This window comes from Pararge aegeria, chromosome 8 (assembly GCF_905163445.1).
Source record: "Pararge aegeria chromosome 8, ilParAegt1.1, whole genome shotgun sequence".
Classification (NCBI taxonomy): Eukaryota; Metazoa; Arthropoda; class Insecta; order Lepidoptera; family Nymphalidae; genus Pararge; species Pararge aegeria.
This window is the reverse complement of record NC_053187.1, coordinates 9,958,642-9,979,404: the sequence shown is the minus strand read 5'-3', so window position 1 is coordinate 9,979,404 and position 20,763 is coordinate 9,958,642. Positions and strand designations below refer to the sequence as shown.

General features: G+C 35.3%; 1 protein-coding gene across 1 annotated transcript; it reads right to left on the bottom strand.

The window, feature by feature from the left end:
- Nucleotides 1-738: 738 nt before the first annotated feature.
- Nucleotides 739-20,235, bottom strand: LOC120625810. Its single transcript, XM_039893032.1, has 5 exons — nucleotides 19,625-20,235; nucleotides 13,631-13,731; nucleotides 4,557-4,628; nucleotides 3,443-3,562; nucleotides 739-2,199 (listed from the first exon to the last, which is right to left on the bottom strand). Exons 1-5 carry the CDS (start codon nucleotides 19,839-19,841, stop codon nucleotides 1,762-1,764), a joined length of 948 nt encoding a protein of 315 aa, XP_039748966.1. The 5' UTR covers nucleotides 19,842-20,235; the 3' UTR covers nucleotides 739-1,761.
- Nucleotides 20,236-20,763: the final 528 nt, after the last annotated feature.

Genomic DNA, 20,763 nt, shown 5'->3' with positions numbered 1-20,763 from the left:
ACAAATCTTGAAATTAAATTGATATCTCTTAAAGTAGTATCATGTTATTTACTATGTTCTTTGTGAAAAAGTATATCACTATTTTAAGATATGCAAGATTTAATGATTTAAACTGTCGTTAGAAGTTTATTTTAAGGCTTCTGCCATAAAGACTTATGTTTAAAGAATTGTGTACAACAGAGATGGCACCATTGACTTTAACACGCGGTTCGTAACGTGAATGTGACGGTCTGCAACATGTACGAAAATAACTCTTATCGTCACCTTACTCCTGAATTTAATAATCAATTAAATCCAAAATCCTAAGATGAAATACTGATTTTAATAGCTATCCTTTTCCTATTATTCCCTGTAGATAAGGATAGGAATAATAAATGCAATCTACCATCTGGAGATCTTGGTTTAGATTATTAATAATTATTTACTTCGAACGTCAGTTGTCACCTGATCAACGACTCGACTAATGACTGTGAATGAACCTTTAAAAATATTTAATTTCAGACTAAGAAATATATGTAATTTTGTTAAACTGAAAGAAAATCTTATCAGTCACTTGCGATTTAATACCAAGGACTCTTTACTTTACATTTACTTTTTAAACGCTATTTTAAAATTAAAACTATAGTGAGTGGTACTCATAATTATAGATTAATCATACGTCCTATTTGGGCCCGGTATATATCCACCTAGGAATGTTTCCGATCGAACCTATGACATTACCTTATGTCATTACTCAGGAGTTCCTTTTCGAGAACATCATAAAAACTAGCTTATGAGTCGTGGTTAAAACTAGTCAAGTTTATACCGAAAAAATAGTACACGAATTCAGCCGTAGGATTATTTTTAATTAATTATTGTACCACACATTATAATTATGCAGTAGGCACTCTAGCTTGACTCTGCATGGTGTAAAGGAAGGCTTTACCATAGATTATTTTAATTAAATCTAACTCTCTGTTGGATAAACAATGCATTAGGTATATAACTCTTCACCTAGTCTATATTATTATAGCGAATATTACTTATTTTATTATAATCAGGTATTGGTAAATTTTACCTTTTATATAACCATAAACCGCAATAAATTCGCGGTTTAGTTTTAGCTATTAAAAATTAATAATAATATTTGCGATTAATATTTACGACAGATCCTTTATCTGCATTCAGTATTCATAATTTTTCAACTAGGGTTCCTATAAATTTCGTTAAACTCCCTGACTGAACCTTTCGTTTCGTTGAGCTTATTGCGCATAGGTCGTGTACGCGACAGGGTCGTGTATATTTGTCTAAACGTTGGTCCCTAAAATTGCTATTGTAATTATGATATCGACATCCGTAGCGATTTGGGTCGGGGGGAGGACGCCGCGCGATGCGGGGCCGGGCTCTTCCATTAAAGGCACATTGAATCTTGATTCATTTTTTATCTAATCGCCAAACCTGCCTACATTCCCTCATCCCACACTAACGGTTAATCCTCTTATCTCTTAAGTTCTCTCTAAAACTAGTTAAAAGGGAATAACTATTTTGTTCTATATAATATAATATTATATCATAATATTATGTATATGAATTAAAAGTCACCCCACTATTTCTTTGACATCGTACACATTAAAAAATTTTGTATCACATCCTAGTTCTATGATGTCGGGGTAACTCCGACACCGGGCTACTTCATTTTGGCAACGTGGTGGTGGAACTAAAAATTATCTAATTACCTATAAGGCGTAACTGCCTGGAATTAGCACTAAAGTGAAGCCATCCTCAAAAGTTGTCTTCACATTTTATTTCCCGGGATGCGGGCTGTGAGGTCCATTGCAGTTCAGGCGGCCCATCCCAGTCGTGGAACGATTCGAACATGAAGTTATCAGAGGACTCCTCAGTTTCGTGCGCGACCTCAGCGCGGCTGAATGCCTCAGCAAATTTACCGATTTCGGTAGAACCGAAGGCTTGCTGGAAGGCTGGGAGAGGTACGACCGGAGGCCGCTTCTCTTCGGGAGGAGCGCGCCGCTGTTCTTTGATTATATGTTCGCGCACGGGGCGAGCTGCTTCCGACGGAGTAATGGTTCGTCCAGAAAACTCTTGCATGTTATTTTGTTTTGCTCCGTTGTCCCCGTTGTACTGAGAATCTTCGTATGGCGGATAAGGTGTAGATCTTCCACCCTGAGCACATACGAAATTCGCGGGATGATAATTGGAACTCTGAAATAGAAGATAAACAAATTTGAAATGCCACAGAATTAAGAACATACAGAATCCTTAACATTAGAGGTAAAATAATTACTGTCAACTGCTAAATGGAATTAGTTGACTAACCGCCTGTTCGAGAAATACTACTAAAGAGGAGTGGTATTGATGCTTCTATATTAGTCGTTCAATATTATCTTAGTAATCTTGCTGAAAGTCCCATATACATGTTACGTTCGATCTTTAGGTTGGTTTTTGATAAAAGCTTAAACTATGTGAGATTTGTTGATGGTATAAAAACGACCTGCCAGCATTACCATATTTAGGTGCGGTATAAAATGCCGGTATTATTGGCCTCAGTCAATTGTTTTTATATTCCGACACATATTTAATAATATTAAAACTTTTTATTAAACAGAATAAAAATAAAAAAAGCAATGCAGGAAACCAAAACTTATGAACGAATACTTATTTATTTATTTATTTATTCCCCATCATACATTTTTGTCATTACAGGATGCAAATGCAGCATTGTCACTGCAAATGCAGCATGTTAAGTAAATTTTAATAATATATATAACTATAATGTATATGATAAAATCCAAATCGCTATATTTGTGAGTTCACTCAGAGTGCAACAAAATAAATCGGTGTTCTCGGCTATCACATTGAGGGTACAGAGTGCGCGCGTCAGTGGCGCCTCCTTCAGTAGCTTGGTGCGCCCGTTCGGCACCGCCGGTGCCTCCGCCAAACATACCGGTCCGGCGCACGCAGGCTTACCAGGCGTAACACTTCAGCATTACATATAGCGCATAAGGGCGGCCTTATAATTGGTAGTATCTCATCCAGGTAAACACTAAAGGATAACAAAGATGAACTGGAGGTTGGTGAACAGAAAAAAAAAACGAAAACGGATTTATTAATTTTAAAACATACATTTAAATTCCATACGCTATAATTTACACCCTAGCTACATACATAATTTAAAAAATAAATATTGAGCCTATACATAGGTTATAATAAACATACATAAAAAGAACTTACACATATATTATTAAACATATATTTATAGACAGTTTACCGAGATAAGAATCAACCTATTGAAAACACCTTGTTTTACTTGAGTATTAGTTAACTACATAAATTTTAGTTAAAATCGAATAATAAGACTCTCAAAACTGCCTGATAATAGCCTGGTATTATAAATAAAATAGGAAGTTAGAAACAGGATACTCTGTGCATGCCAAACCCAACTTACTTTCACTAGACGGCAATCATTAGCGTATCGCATTGGCTCCCGGGAACACATACTTCGAGAAGCCCATGAGCCACTCATAGCACTTGCTCCGCCCCAGCCACCATTTCCTACCATTCCCATCTGGAAAATAATTGTCATCATTTTTTTTTATTAACAATTTTAGAAAGCAATGATGAGGTCTAGGATCGGGATACATAAATCTGGCAGGTTGTAGATAGGCCATCGCCAAGAGGTCCGTTCACTCACAAGCCAGTCCATAATCGTCATATCAACCCATTACCGGCCCACTGCACAGGTTTCCTACCTAGGAGAAGGGTTTAGGGCGTGGTCCAACACGCTGGTCCAGTGCGGATTGGTGTACTTCACATGCCTTTGAGAAAATTATGGAGTACTCTCGGTTATGCATATCAGTCCATCATATTCACTAAATTCTCTCCATAACGTGCATGGCATGCTTGACATGACATGGCTTGTGTGCTACAGTGGCCATATATATATCGCCATTGCATATTTTAGCTGCTTGGTGTGAATTCTAAACCTTGGCAATTTTATCACATTGTCATTATTCCAGAAACCAATTGATCTATTACCGCAAATCTCAGATCCACTGAGTGGAAACGGTAAAAGACCAATTTTAATTATAAAATCAATGCTTTGTGTAAATAATTCGAATTATGCATTATTGACCTCAGTAATAATGCCTGATCAATCATTTCACCCGTAACATTAAAATAAGCAGATAACACTACAATTCTTTTTGTACAACAGCTTTCATACAATGTGATTTATTGTTTGTTGGCGTTGGAAGTAGGTTTTTGTGGAGATTTTTAGATTCCACGATCTTGTGGTGCCGATGTCCAACGGCTCACTGCGAGTTTTTATTCTGTCCACCTAGTGCTATATCTACCAAAGATACTTTTTATATTATCGACTGGCTATTCAAGACCTTGTGATCGCAGTGTTTACCGACTCCCCAAGCTATATGGCACTTGAGCTCGCAACCTGCCGAGCTAGGCCAATAAAGCATTCTTATCAGGCCCATAGTTAGCGACTATGTTTCGGAACCTTTTGTCATCACTGGCAATACGCAATTACTATGGTTTAATTACGTTACCTGATAGGATGGCCACATCTGCGGTTCGCAGTATCCTGATCCACGTCCATTTACTCCACATTCTAATGGTGGCTGAAAAAATAATAAAAATATTTATGTAAAATTATCTTTATCATTATCAGGCTGTTTTCCATAGTTGAGCTTCCGGTCTTCTGGGCTTTAATAAAAAAATATACTAAGACAATACACACTCCGCCATCTAGTCCCAAAGTAAGCGTAGCTTGTGTTATGGGTACTAAGCTAACTGATGAATATTTTTATGAATTGTATACATAAATACTTATATATAATACACATATAAACACCCAGACACTGAAAACATTCATGTTCATCACACAAACATTTTCCAGTTGTGGGAATCGAACCCACGGCCTTGGACTCAGAAAGCAGGGTCGCTGCCCACTGCGCCAATCGGCCGTCAAATAATAAGAGGGGAATCTCTCGCTAGAACCTGTACCCTCAACGATACCCCAATGCGAGTTAGTGGGTTAGGGTATTTTATTTATCTATCAACGTGTTATCACGGGGTAGATAGAATTGACACTTATAGACTCAAAAATGTTGTGGTAACCTAAATCGTACTCAGCACCTCATGACCAGTATTTGAACTACTAGACGAATTAGTTAGTTAGAATAAATATTATTTTATTTTCTTTTTATATAGCGTTAAAGCATTAAACAAATAAACGAGCTTTGTATGCGACTTCGCTCTCGTAGAGGAAACTTCGCTGTAGAGAAAATGTTCCGCCTGTTCGCTGCAGGTATTGATTTAGTAAGGAGTGAACCGATAACGGCAAACGGGCAATCTATAACACAAACTGAATATTTATTCAGTTAGGAAAGAACCAATTTCATATAATCAATACTAGATATTAACATTATAAAGACTTATATAGAGTTTATGTATTCGAAAAGCACATCGACATTTCAATCTGGGACCTAATACCCAAATAAAGTACTCAAATCAAACAATTAAAAAGGAAAACAAAATTTAAATGAAAACTATTTTTTGCCATAGTTAACCAGTTTATTAAGGGATTTGAATCGTTTTAACTGGTAATTAGGCTTTTAAGCAAAGGTAAATTAATTCCTATTAGCCTTAATTTTAGTATTTCATAATTACACCTCAAGCCAAAGAATTCTGTATGCTTAGCCTCAGGCATGTTTGGCCAGTTTGATACTGACAAACGAACTAACAGACGGATAGATCAATAGATAGACCAAAAACTAATAAGGGTATCGTTTTCTATAAACTATACAATTCGGAAACCTAAATGAGCACTACTGACGTAACGCCATACGAATTTCCGTTACGCGACCCTACTCTTGGGCTTCTATCTATATAAATTTTAAACCTTAACTTTTGATGTGCCACATCTAATACAGCGGATCCGGCGTAAAACCGAGCATCTATTGCATAGGATTAAAATAAATGTAATGTGTATTTTGACAATATAAAGTATATTTGAATAAAAGTGACTGTCTTTTTCTCTAAAACCGTATAATTATATTTTTGATGATGCCATATTTATTTCTCTTAACCATCTTTCATGTATGTTTTCTTTGCAAATTAATTTCGACGTTTCACATCTGCTAAGCGTCTCGCAACGTCTCAGTTTATTATAATAATAAAGTTAATTATTTTGATTTCATCAATTCAGTTATTTCAAATCTATTTTCATAAAATAATCTAGATTTTAAAAAACATCTGTCGATAATATCCATAGTCTCTTGCAGTTATCGCCTGCCTTCATGCCTTAATCGATATATGCGAAACCTTTTAAAAACCCGTCGCAAAAAACCATGTAGGTTTGACTACTTTGTCTGTCGTCTGCGTGTCTGTGTGATTGTATGGCGAAATACGTGTGATTCCATTGGGAGTTATTGTATTACATATTTTATATTTCAGAGTTCGCATGTATGTATAGACTAACTTTAAGATATACAAAAAACAGTTAATGGTGAAATAGACAGTGCCATGAAGTGCAGTCGTTTTCACTTGTCAATTTATTTATAGTTTCGAGAATTGTGTATAACAGAACAGGTACCTATAACTTTCTAGAGTCCCTCTCGAGACTATGCTATAACTACCGAATTATATCCACTACATTTGCGCCTAATACTCAGCATTCAATTTTATTTAATAGTTTTATTAATCTGAAAGCGTGATTTTGCATGAAATCCCATAAAATATTTGTATAACTAAAAGTTATCGATTCCAAGTTCAGCGTCATCGGCACACCATTCACTATTTTCCAGGTTCAGTCTGTACTAATGGGAACAATATTTATCATAAATAACCATGATAGGTCAACTTGAATAAAGAATGTCCGATTTAAATTTACCAAAATGTTGTAGTAGATTATTCGTTATTTTTGTTTGTGAATAAAAAAAGTGTAGAAATTTAAATCGTTAGTCAATATTTTTATATAAACGTAAAACTTTATAAGCACTACGTTATCTATTACTTTATTTGACAGTAGTTACATTGAAGTATGCAGCCGAACTTTCCACCTGACCGACAGTGCGATGTCTACAAAATCTGTCTTAAGGACCGATTTTTAATATAATGATGAACGCAAATTTTCTAGCAAATCTGTCATAACGAAATATTATTCGTCAAATTTGAAAAATAAGAAATCGGCCACAGCTTATTAACGTCCCAAAGCTGGGCACAGGTTTCCTCCCTCATGGAGAGCATAGACTCACCACATTATTAAAAAAATAATAGAATAAGTTACATACAATTATTGTTTTCCAACATGCGCGAAAATATTTAACTTTAACTTTATTCGAAAAAAGAATACGTAAAATATTACATTTACTGACTACGGATAAACAGGACTCTAATTTAAACAAAAAAAAACCTCTCCAAAAACTATTAAGGAAATGTCGCAAATTCATGTTTTTCATCATTTTTTATAGACAAATATATTTTTCTGAGAAATTGTATTTGCATTTTTTTGAGAAAATCACTATTTAAGCATTGGCGGAAATGGCAATCGCCTCCTTTTCCAGCCCCGGTGATAATGTATACTAAACGGATAACAGATAAATACGAGTATAAAGTCGGACTCTTTATCTCATAGTTTTAGCTTCGGCTGCGGTTAGTTCCACCTTACCGTTAATAACGTGCTGCCCAACGGTTAAGCGTCCCCGTACGATGTCCAGACACCATAAGGACTAACATAACTGTTATACCTCTAACAGGTTAGACCGCTACCATCTTATACTGCATCATCACTTACCACCAGGTAAGACGTCAGTCAAGAAGTAGCTTGTAGTTGTATAAAAAAAAATCTATTCAGTTCATTATTGATCGAAGCTTATTTCAGTTCGGCCAACTTAGATCGCGTGTAGTGCAAGTTGAACTGAATGCAGCTCCATCTTACGACCAAACTACGAATGTTTTAATGTTGATGCATTCCTCACGTAATTTACGTAATCCCTAACTAACGCTATCGATTTAAGCTTGGAGCACAAAAAGGTATGGCAATTACATTAAGAGCGGCCTCGGACGCCTCTGTAGGTCTACGGGCAATAAGCGTGCAATCGATATCGTAAACTTTTCACATAATCAATGTCAAAGATTGCTTGGTTACAGTTGTTTGAACAGCACTTTTACGATTTATTTACAAAGTCTAGCAACACATTAAAATCCATAACTTCTACACAATAAACTAGCTGTTTATCACTGACAACTGCTACTTCCTTACACTTGTTTAGCTTTTATTCATCTGTTCAGACAATTAATTTTATCTTAAGAAACTGGTCGGCACTGCCTATAGTTAAAATTACAATATTGTTTAACGAAACTTTTTCTCATCATAATTAAAGTTAATAGTGCAATAAGTTTATATGTGAATTGTATTATTATAATTGAATATTTAGAATTCTTATATTTGATGAGAGCTGTAGCTTATTTAGTCGTAAATTGCGAGGGAGTCGCAGGTTCAAATCCTGACATTTTTATATACATTTTAAAATTTTATATATTGTATATTTCCTCCTACAATTGATAAAAATTATAAACACTATAAAAATTATTAAATTATAGATATAACTTGATAATTGAAGGACTTTCATACAAATTTAAATTCCAAAAATATTTGGTTTCTTATTTTCCTACAAAACGCCCAATCACAAAGTTCCATCGACACAACTTGATGAAGAACAGACTTTCATACAAACTTTTGTCTTCATGTTGATCACCCTTACCCACTCAATTTCTTCGTTTGGTTTGTTTCTTCGTTTGGTTTGTGTGTATATATAAGTCAATTTGTACAAAGTCTTTTGCAGTTATCTTATGTGAAATCAAAAAATGCATGGTTCTTATGAAATAGGACAAGTAAGTGTTAAACCACATTTTTTATTCATCAGTAATATATAAATATTAGATAAAATTATATATTGTTTATAGGACTATCACAAATTAATGCTTGTTCGTATTCTAAGCGCAAGTCTATTTATATTTAATAATCATTCTATTCTACAATGGCTAAAACAATTTCAATAAAATTTTGTTTTAAGGAATACAGGTTACTCCTGTCGGTACTTAAATCTACTGATATAATAAATTCAAAAGTCAATTTGCTGGCTTGAAAATTTCACATTTATAACGTTGCTAGGGAAGTACCGATACACGCCAACAGTGCACATGAGCGATGCTGCAAGCAGATTAAGTATGTGCATATTATAAAACAAATCGAGGTTATATTAATGTGTTTATATTTTGTACCGTTATTTTATGCCAACGACTTCAACGAATTATTTCAAACGCGAACAGCCTACGCCTGTCAACAACGCGCCATCGACAAGGCTTGTTATGTAAACATATCTGTGTACCTACTATTTATAAATACCGGTGATTAGATAATTCCCACTATGCCCCTGTATATAAAACAGTATGTAATATACGTATGTACAAGATAACGTTTAGCTGGATGTGGGGTGGGGCAACGCGGCGCGATCGATGACCGTCACTCCCTCTGCACTTCTGCGTTGCAGTACTGCATCCCTCACATCTTGGGAAATCCCTGCAGCTTCATACGAACCCTTATATTCGTTTCAAGTTACAACATTCATTTCCACTTTTATAAGATTATTATTATGTTTAAATCAAAGATAGGTTGGATTTATATTCAGTATTTTATATAATAGTTTATTACAAAATAATTTTACAGTGTAGATTTTTTAGTTTATTAAGTAAGCTAAGGCTACAGGCTTATACTGAAAGCGCTGCAAAGGTGACCTTTTTTTGGTCAACAGTAATGTATCATAAAGTAGAATACCAATACATTGGATCGGATACTTATTTTCTTCCTTTCATTTATTTTTTATGTAATGCACAAAAAACCTCGCACATTATATTAAAAAAAATAAGAAAAAAAAGTACGTTACGCCTGCTCCTATCGATTTTTTAAGCTTTAGCGATCTCCGTTATGTTACGCTAAAAATAACTTCATATTATTATTTGTCAAACATTCACGTGCGTAGCGTATAAATTTACTTAAAAAAAATACGATATATAATTCAGCTTTCTGTTCACATGAAAACTTGACGTAATCTCAAGTCGAATCTAAGCTCTAATCCTTCTCTCTTATTAGAAAGCAGAGCCGTTTATTCTCTTTTAAAATTGGTGAAAAAGTGCTGCAGAGCTTATTCAATCTAGACTAACTTTCAAAGTGCCATACTAAACTGCCAAGTTTCGCGCTTACCACAGAAATAATAATAAAGCAAAACTTTTTAGCACAATATACGCGCCAAAACTCTCGAAGTGTATGAATATTATAAGCTTCCTGTATTACAAAAGTAGGTATAGAATTAAGAAAAGAAATTGTAAGTTTTAATCAAAGGAAGCTATGAAGTGTTTATGCATTCCTTTTGTTATTGTAAGTATTTTGAAGATGTTTTCGTCAAAACTAGTTCACTGGTTATGCCATAAAAATGTAAGAGACATAACCTTGAAACTATAATATTATCGAGAAATAGTTTTGTAATTTCGCTAAAATAATCCTTATTAAGTGTAAGTTATCCTTTTGCACTTATTGTGCATAAAATAAAACTTTTAATAGAAAGATGCATAAAAAAAATGTTAAATAATAGATAGAAATATTGCTACGTGGCGAGATATTTGTGCTGAGCTGAGCTATTGTTGGCTACCTGGAGAGTAGACGAGCAAGGCTATGCAAGTCATTACGCAATGCCTCCACCGCTGAAAACTAGTCATACGGTACATTAGAGTAGTGGCGGGAGATTTGCGGAGGCTAACTATCGAGCGGCAGCCGGCGAGCGGCGCGAACCACGTGACTTATCGATCAGCGCGCCCACGACACTCGGAAAAATCAACCGCTGACAGCTTTCATGGGCCACCAGCGTCTCCCCCCGCCCCCTTGCTGCACCCCCGCGACACCCACCGCCCTCATTAGCGCCTTTGTACCTCGCTTGTCTCATAATATAACACCGTAATAATGCCACTCACTGACTCCGCTTCCGCATTCCCAAATATCATTTATGACGACCCTCGTGTTCAGTTACGGTGACCATTTGTGTTAAGCCGTTTGAGCATAATAAAAAAATGAACCGTTAACTTGCCTTGTTTTTATCCACCTGAAAATAAATAGCATATGCGTTTAGGGAGTTTGTGTTTCTATGTGTGTATGTTTGCTTGTATGACTGTTAGGTAGAACTTTTCAAAACGAAGCTAACTATTTTTTTGCAGGTTTTTACATTAAAAAAGTTATTTGCACAACATTAAAAGAAAAACCTACAAATTTTTGTTCTAAAGACTTACTCTCATTTGAAAACCCAATACACGCCAACGGATGTTGGTATCTCAAGTTACTGGAGTGGCTACTAGGCTAAAAGAAGACTTCAAGGACGCAGGGAGTTGATGAATGCGAACGGGAAAAGATTTAGGCTTCAAAAACTTCCAACAAAGACTTATGTCCAGCATTGTCAATAGGATGATGGAGATGACGACAGCAATTTAAGTACTAAAAACAAATATATCCAGTATCAATACATAAACTTGATTAAGTCACGTTTGATTGTTAAACAAAGCTGAATCAAGTTTAAAATTATGCTTATTGGTAAAGTTCGTTTAATAGAAACAGATGATAAATGTTTGAGTGAATAATTTATTTTACGTCCGCATATCAAGGTCATATATCTATAATGAGGTCAACGACCGACCAAATCCATAACAGACATTAATGTTTTTAACGAAAAGTTTTCCTAAAATTGTTACGCACGACCCAAAGCGGAAACTAATTCATATCATAAATATTAATTCACCTGAAATGCGATCTTATTTTGCGCTACATAGGGCCTACAATAGAAGGGTAAAAGATAAGTTTCGCGACGTGGGCAGTAGAAATGTAGTGTCCTTTGACACTGACCTATATTTAGGAATGGACGGCGCGCACTGCTACAATGTTTCAATGAGACGCGAAATGCGACAGCAATTAGTTAGACAAAATAATATGTGAAAACTTATTTTACTTGGCAAACATTTATCTTAAAATTGTAATCGACCATTCCTTGTTTAGTATTTGTAATTGTTTTCTGCAAAACGTTTCTAACAATGTTGAAAAGATTTGTAATTATATAAAATTAAAAATTCAATTTACTAAACACATAATTAACTTAATACAACTTCATAACAAAAAATAAAATGCAATGTTTTATTTTGTTTATAATAATATTTAAATATTCAAAAGATCGCTTAAAAAAATTTCATGTGTTACATACAGTAGTTAGTAGAAAGGTAAGTAAACCTATGCCATGATGGATCATAATAACATAATATATGGATCTAACCTAAAGTAGATTTTCATCCTTTGATTTTAAACATATACACATAAAACCCGCGAATATATGGGATTTTCCAAAAGTTTTGAAGCCGATCGCTGAAGACGCAAATGAGCGATCTTACTGGACAAGGCTATTAAAAACTGAAGGCAGCTGCAAAAATTGTAAAGCTTTTCAAACGGTAACCTAAAACTTCATTTCGAAGATATCACGCGATTATGATATTAACCATAGCTTATGTAATGAAAGTAGCCAAAGAAGTATCAGCCTAAGTTTTTACAGCCACAATTCATTTTAACTTCATACATTAAAGATGTAACTGTGTTACATATACTCAAGAATTGTACCTTGCAAGCAACAAAACAGTTACGGGAATATGTAATTCACCACACAAAATACTGTAGGAGTGCTGCGTAGCAGTCTACGAAAACGTCTACGCGTTTACGCATCACGTTGCGTAGACGCCGCAGACTAAATAAAATCTCAATGTAATCAGTAAACCCACTGCGGTAGGAACGGACACAGTAAGTTCATTCGCCAGCGTAAACCACACTCATTTATTTTCAACGAGAGCGGACTGATTAAAACAGTAAAATTAACTTTGAAGGAGATCGCTCTGCCACTAAAAGGGAAACTACTCTTCATAACACAACTATTTTTAATAGAAAGTGAAATGTATTTCGTTATTTCGTCTCGTTTACGCAAACAGTTCCTAACAAGGATAACTTTTAAATGAGTTTATAATTTGTGATGATATTTTCGAGGTATTTGTAAGAAATAGATTGACTTTTTTTTATAATTAATTGAATGTTTTAGTATCATCATCAATTAAACGAGACTTTAAAGAAAAGACAAAATAGTAAAAAATATGCAGCGCCCTCTAGTGACTATTACGAAGCATCAATTTCGATCGATGAGCTTTGACGATTATTACCACAATATGTCAGTGATAATAATCAAGCCGTCATCTCTTCTCTTCAAGGCAGAGAGTTAAAAAATTACAACTCTGAAAATTTCTTGAAAGAATCAAATTTAGCACAGACAGACAGACAGTCTGGAACAGCACATATGCTAGTATGCTAGTAACCCGGATAAACTACGGTTTATGTGATGATGATGTTTTTGTTTTGCATAGAACAATATCTGGACATGTTTTTTTTGTAGTTCAGGGTTCAGAGAATAACATAGGCACACATCAAAATTTCCAGGCGAACGAAGTTGCGGGCAAAAACTTGTATTAAATAAATCAAAATATTTCTTACCGTGTGCGGTAGGGGCAGATGTGCGGGAGGCTGCGTGCGTAACTCCCTGCGTGCGGAAGCTCGTCGCGTCCGCGCTTCTTTCAGTGCGTACGCGCCATAGTCTGTCCAAAAACAACATTTCATTCATACAACCATAAAGAATATAATAGTAATTATAGGGGTTAAAGCAAGCGAAAAACGTGTATAGCGGTTGGCGAGCTAGAAACGGCTGCGGTCAGTTGCGGACAAAGTCTGAATTTTTAAACCGCATTTTTAAGACAATGCACTTGTTCAATATACTTATTTGAATTATATATTAATTAACTACAAAGGCTATTTTCGTAATAAATTAATAATAAAAAGTTTTTATTATCAATCTGAGATGATGATAGAAATATACTAGACAAATTTTGACTTGACCTGTAAATCGAAACCTATAAACCTTGTGATTTGATTTTTAGTTGAACCCATAGATAATAAACTTTTTTAACTGTTTACTTAAACTAACATTAGATGTCTTTTTTGTAGATTCTAATGAGATCTAACATGTATTGGCTCTAATTTGACATTCAAACGTGTGCGATTGTTAAATTAATGGATAGTATGATATATTAGCTAGCTAATATTTTATCAAAGATTTCCTGAGTATTTCCATTAATGTTAACATTTTGAGTACTAATTCCATACAGTACATTAAAGAAATTAATTAAATAAAAATTAATGTTGAGGTATTATCTAAATATTCGTACAGTTGTAAAACCGCAAGTCACTTATCTATTCTGTGAATTTGTCGAGTTAATCGCTCTGAACATGACATCTCTCTCGACATATTTGATTAAAACGGGGTTTATTTTTTAAAAAGCGAAATGCGAATCTTCATAAACTAAAAAAAGTTAAAAGTCAATACCTATACATCCATAACCATCGTCTGAAGCTCACCGGCCACCACAAGCGATAAAAAATTTAATTTTATTATTACGAAAGACCTGACTGTATTAGTATTAATTTCTTTGCCTAACTGATAACGAATATCTGGAAAATTTATGTGTGGCTAAATTTATTTTGAACTAAAATGTATATATCTGAAAACTACCATTCCAAAAAGAATTTGAATAATCATTCCATACAAAATATAGTAAGTATGAATAAATAATACTTACAAATTCTAATTTTTTTAAATCGTTAGATTTTACTATTTTATTATTTTATTTTATTTCCCTGGTCAAAAAAATAAAATCTTGAATCGTTATTATTCTTTGTAGCGTTAGAGTTTCACAAATAATTATTATATACTGTTTAATTGTATCACTATTGAAATATTTGATTTTCATGTGTAAATTAACAGAATAAAGTTAATTGAAACAATTCTCATTTAGCTGGTAGCAAACTGATCGATTATTGTTAGATTTAACAATGAAAGTTACACAGAAAAAAAAACAAATCTCTGTGCTATCTAAACACAAAAGAGTTAAGATTTGTTTCTATACGTAATGGATAAACGCAAAATTAAATTTAACTAATTTAAAAAACTCTATCTATGACGGCGCAGTAGGCAGCGACCAGTGGCGTGCACTTCATACATGCACAAAAGTACTGCCTACCCTGGAATATTTATAAAGCTCGTGTACTTGGTGCACAAAAACTTTGTGCACGCCACTGGCAGCGTTCCTGCGTTCTTCTCTGCGTCTGGGTTTTTATCTATATTATTAGTATTTATGAATATTAATCATAAAAATATTCATCACTCATCTTAGTACCTACCCCGATGGATATATGGATGCAAAGTTTAAGAGTTTGTGTTACATTTATGGCCCATTAGGCTTCATTGGGATCGAGTGTGTCTATGTAAACCCGGTACTTAAACTCTGATATATAATAATAATACAATCCAACCCTAAGGGTTACAAGCGCGGGGAACAGCTATATAGTTGATTTCCATCAAACGACAAACAGTTAGGTAACGTAGTTGTTTAGTTCAAAAGTATTTCGTCAGGAGTTTTCTTGAAACCCTAAAAACACCTTTACAAAATAGATTTTCTTATTCGGTATACCAAAAGACATATTGATTTCGGCTAACAATTTGCTACATATTATGTGTAATGATTATGAAAATATGCCTCGTTACACTTTTACATTTCCCTTTCAAAGCATCCCTAACGTAAATGATAAAAATTATAATACAAATTGCTCTGTCAAGCTCGCGCTTAATTGCGTGACTAAAGAATGCTATTTCCATATTCATTTTATTTTGTTTATGCGACTATGACGTAACTTAATGTTACAATAACTTTAATGTTTTAAACAATGAACGTAAATCTGTACGGTGAAATTTATGTTCCCAATCACGGTTTCAGCGCACGCTTTGCTCTGATACCGAACATTTTCACTGTGCTTGCTTCAGAACGCACAATTTCAAAGCAAAAAAAAATAATAAATTATAAATTTTACATAATCCATGATAACTATACATATCTGTTCTTTCAATATGTTCATTGTCTATTATCTATAATGGACTTCTGAATTATTCTTGATTTTTTTATAATCTCCCCTAACTATGGTGCAGCGGTCAGCGCAGGTACATTAATGAAGCACCCAGGTTCGATACCAGGGGAAATTTTCTAATTTTGAAATTTTAATTTTCTTTAGTCTAGTTGGAGGCTTTGGCCGTGCCTAGTTATCACCCTGTCGACAAAAACAAGCGATTTAGCGTTCCGGTTGAAATCGATTGAGAATATGAGTATGGGTTTAACATCAACAGGCTAGCCCGCTACTAACTTAGACGGCATCGTCACTTTCCACCACGTTAGATAGTAGTCAAAGGCTTAAGTAGAAGCATAACAAAGCATTTTATTTCTTAAATTTTTAGGTATATACAATAGTTAGGTACTATTTCAATAAGGCAGTGAACTTCTACATTTGTTAGTTAAAAGTTTGAGTTATTGTGAAACCTTTATGGTATTTCAACTCTTCGAAAGAGTCGGCGGTAGGAGTTGGCAACGTGCGTTGGCAACCGATTACGGCCACGTGCCCATGGGGGCCGAGCAAAAAAGTTATGAAAGTTGTGCGTTCAAGACAAAAGGGTTGCGCGTTTAATAGGAAAACCTACACGGTCATGGGCGCCTGGAAACGTGAGTTAGTGCTTTTTTGTCAAGTATTATTGATTTTGTAAAACTTTGTAATCAAAGAGAATTAACAAAAAAAACAGTTGGTTGGCAAAGCTACAAAAGAAACATTTGCTTCAGAAGTGTTTTTTTCTGTAAAGAGAATTTTTTTATTCAGTTTTATATATATATTACCATTTAAACTTAATAAATTAATTAGCATCCGTTTAAATAAAAAAATAAAAGCTTGTGTGCTTTTAGCTCTCGGTGAAGCATTCGAAAACATCTAAGATTGGCGGGTATCAATGCTTACAGCTTTAGTTAACCTGACCCTTTTATGTCAAACGAAGGGAACTTTGTTGAGCTGATAATTGCAGAGTTCAACGTTTGGCCACTGTGTTGGACAGCCTTGCATCCTATGCCACGTAGCAAGTAGATGTATAGTATATTACCTACTATACAACCATTGTGACACAGTCAATCCTTGTTTTACCAAAATCGATTGTACTTTAATGGTTGTCCTAATTTATATCATCTGAATACTTGTTACCTACCCTGGACGAACAGTCATATGTACGCACCAAAAGGTAGCGAAAACCCACATTAAAAAAAATCGTGAATCTAAGCTCTTTATGCATCACTAGGTTACGTCGCGAGAGTAGGTTAGGATTTAATATGAAGTAGGCTGGTAACTATGTTTCTAAACAGACAATATTCCGTTCAGGAATGGGATAGTAATCGTACACGGTCAAATGGATATATCTTTATTTAAAAACAATAGTATGGTATATCCTCTACGTAGTAACAAGCATGTAACGTGCATTCGCGTTCAATATACACGTACATAGCCGCATAGTTAGAAAAAGCGACGCGTTCGTATTCACGTAGCCTGTGCAAAGTTCATAGTGAGAGGCGACGCGGGTGTTAGCACCCCGGTCAATATGTAGAGTGGCTGTGCGCCGTGCGGGCAATCAATCCCGCGCGGGGGACCACCTGTAGCGCGGCCCCACCCTCCCCACCCCGCGCCATCGACACGTGACGTAGACGCCGAGAAATCCGCCCAAACGTAAACATTAATTCTTACTTCGTTCTTCATTGTTCAGACTACAGAATGTCGCCTCGCGACGCGTGCGGATTCCGATCTCTCTCGTATTGGTAAACAAACTTCGCTCAACGACTAAACTAACCGAACAGTAATACGTGGCTATGCTTGTAATTTAATTACGTTCAAGGAATTAGTACGGTTACAGACGGAGAATTGATTTTCTTTGTGCATTGTCACATTAGATGCCATTACAAACTAATTATACTGATTTGAAAACTATTTATTTTCGTTTAATACAATTTTTTAAAGGATAGGGGCTTATATAAAGAAATGCTTCGTGATTTTTTTTAAATATAGTTTTAAACTATTTTTTTTAATTTACAATTGGTATATTATCTACGTTCCTAATTATTTTTTTCGTTAAAGTAGATAGAAATATAGCTCAGGGGAATGATAGCTAATTTAATATTAAATTGAATTTATGACAAGAGGCTTTTATTTATTTAATATAAGCTATTAGCTAACCTATTTTTTGAACTTCGTCTAACGTGTTTAGTTAGTTATATTGTGACAGTAACTTTGAGTTGGATCCTAACAGTTTAGCCCGTTACCACCCTAGTCCGCATCACAACTTACCACCAAGTGATATTTAAGCCAAAGGCTTTCTTAGTTTGCAATAAAAAATAAAAAAGTGAGTGTTTTTATTTATATACACAACAGTCTTATTCGTTTTTGGTCGTAAGAACATGTTAAATCTTGCGTAATGTATGCGTCTCTGTGTGTCAGACGTGTGATTTTTACACATATTATGTCCTAAAATAAAAGTATCAGTAGTGACATATAAATTAAATTGCATATATTAATAACGCACATAGCTCTGAAAAGAGATGCAAGCCGGGGATCGAATTCGGTCACTTGAAACGGAGGCCGAAATTCTAACTACTGGGCTATCACAGCCTATTAAAACAAAAGCTAGTTTTTCCGCTATACACAAAAACTATTCTTTAAGGTACTGAGTAACTAAATGAAGTTGAAAGAACTTAAACTTTTAATAATATATGTGGTGTTTCAAAGCAAAAAAAGATAATATGTTTCAAATTGCGTCATATCTCGAACTACATGGTTTTCCGCTTAACACGACTTAGTAAAAGTTTCTAAATAGAGAAAATGACAAAATTACTTGTAATGAAAATTTTTAGTAGGTTTTACTTAGTTGTTTATGAAAATTTTGGGATAAAAAATATATATACTATGCAAAATGTCTTAGTATATTGATTTTTTGTTTGTTTGAAGTCTTTATTGCACACACACATTTTATACAAATTAAACACAAATACAGAAGAAACTTAGAAAATAAAATAGAGCGTGCAAAGGCGGTCTTATCACTAAAGCGATCTTTTCCAAACAACCTTTGACTTAAAAACGAAGGAACGGATTGGTGCAGAAATTTAAGTTTAAAAATATATATTTATATATATACAAAATAATTATAATAAACTACTTACTCATAAATTCTATTACTACACACACATATTATACATAATATATATATATTATATATTGTTTTAGCATAGTTTAAATTTTAGGCCTCACTAATTATAAATGCGAAAGTGTGTTTGTTTGTCCTTAATTCACTAACTAAGCAACCAATCGACTTGATAAACGGTTCCCATTAACTTTGCAAAAAAACGTTATAAACGCAGATGAAGACCAGTTACTAGAAATATAAAATTTTATTCAAGCTACAACTGGACGACTCCTGGAATGCATCAAACATTGTAAAAAATTGTAAATTGCAACGTTTATACTGAAATAGAATCCGGTCATGTCACAATCCTTATCAGAAGCTACTTGTTCCAATTTACCAACCCATGGGCATTGCATGATCATTATGGTGCACGTGGTGGGCGGGGTAATCGTAGCGGTAGTAGCGCATGTAGGGGTCGTGCGCGTGCGGCGAGTAGTAGGCGTGCGCGTAGGGCGCGTAGGGCAGCGGCGCGTAGCCGTAGCCGTCCCAGCCGGTACCCGCGCCCGCGCCCGCGCCGTACGCCGGCCCGCGGTACTCGCCGTAGTTGCAGCAATCCATCGCAGTCCGCGCCTACGCAGCCGGAAGCGCGCCCGGCCATGCTCGCCCGCAACCGCGCGCACTCACACGCATCGCACTCGCGCGCGAACTTCGACTCACCTACTACTTGACTAGCTTCGAACGCATTGGAATACCCAATGTCTACATCGCGTTAAAACTCTGTTAAATTTGTAAAACAATGTAACCGAAGTAAGTTCAGGCGGGATGGAGTCACGCGAAGATCGAACGCAGTTCGCGGCGGGAAACGGACGCGGCTGCGACGTTAGCTTGCGAAAAGAGGTCGGTCGAGTTTGCCGGCGTCGACGAGTCACGAGAGATTCAGTAAACGAGGGCCGGGGTGAGGGCGCGGGCCCGCGGGAGGGGCGACGCCCGCTCGCCGGCGACTCGGCGCAGCGCGGCGCTCGACGGACGCCGACTGAAGGCGTCGCGGAATCGATACGCCGCCGCCGCGTGCCCGCGCCCGCTGTACCTGCCCGCGCCCGTATTGCGCGCGAACTTTGTCTTTCTCCACGAAATTTTATATTTAGAACCATGGTGAAACAATTGATCGATACTTTGCACTATTAATTAGAACACACTTTCGCTTGCCTTTCACTGAAAGTAATTTCATCCATTACTTTGAAATTATCTTTAAACTTTCACCTTGGCAGTTGTAGAGTTGCAGAAGAGTTTTTAAGATATCTATTTAAGTGTTTATCGATTTTAAAATGCACAAACAACAAATAAATCTACTATTAAATAATTTAGGTCCAATTAATACTTCATCAACACATTAAATTACTATGGAAGGTAGGTCTTAATTGAATTGCTGGATATTAAATCCCGATTTTTCTCTAGGGTTTTAAATTTATAATTCGATTGACTTATTGAAATTATATATCTTTAATAAATCAGACATCGTTATAGAAGTAAAGTAGGTAGT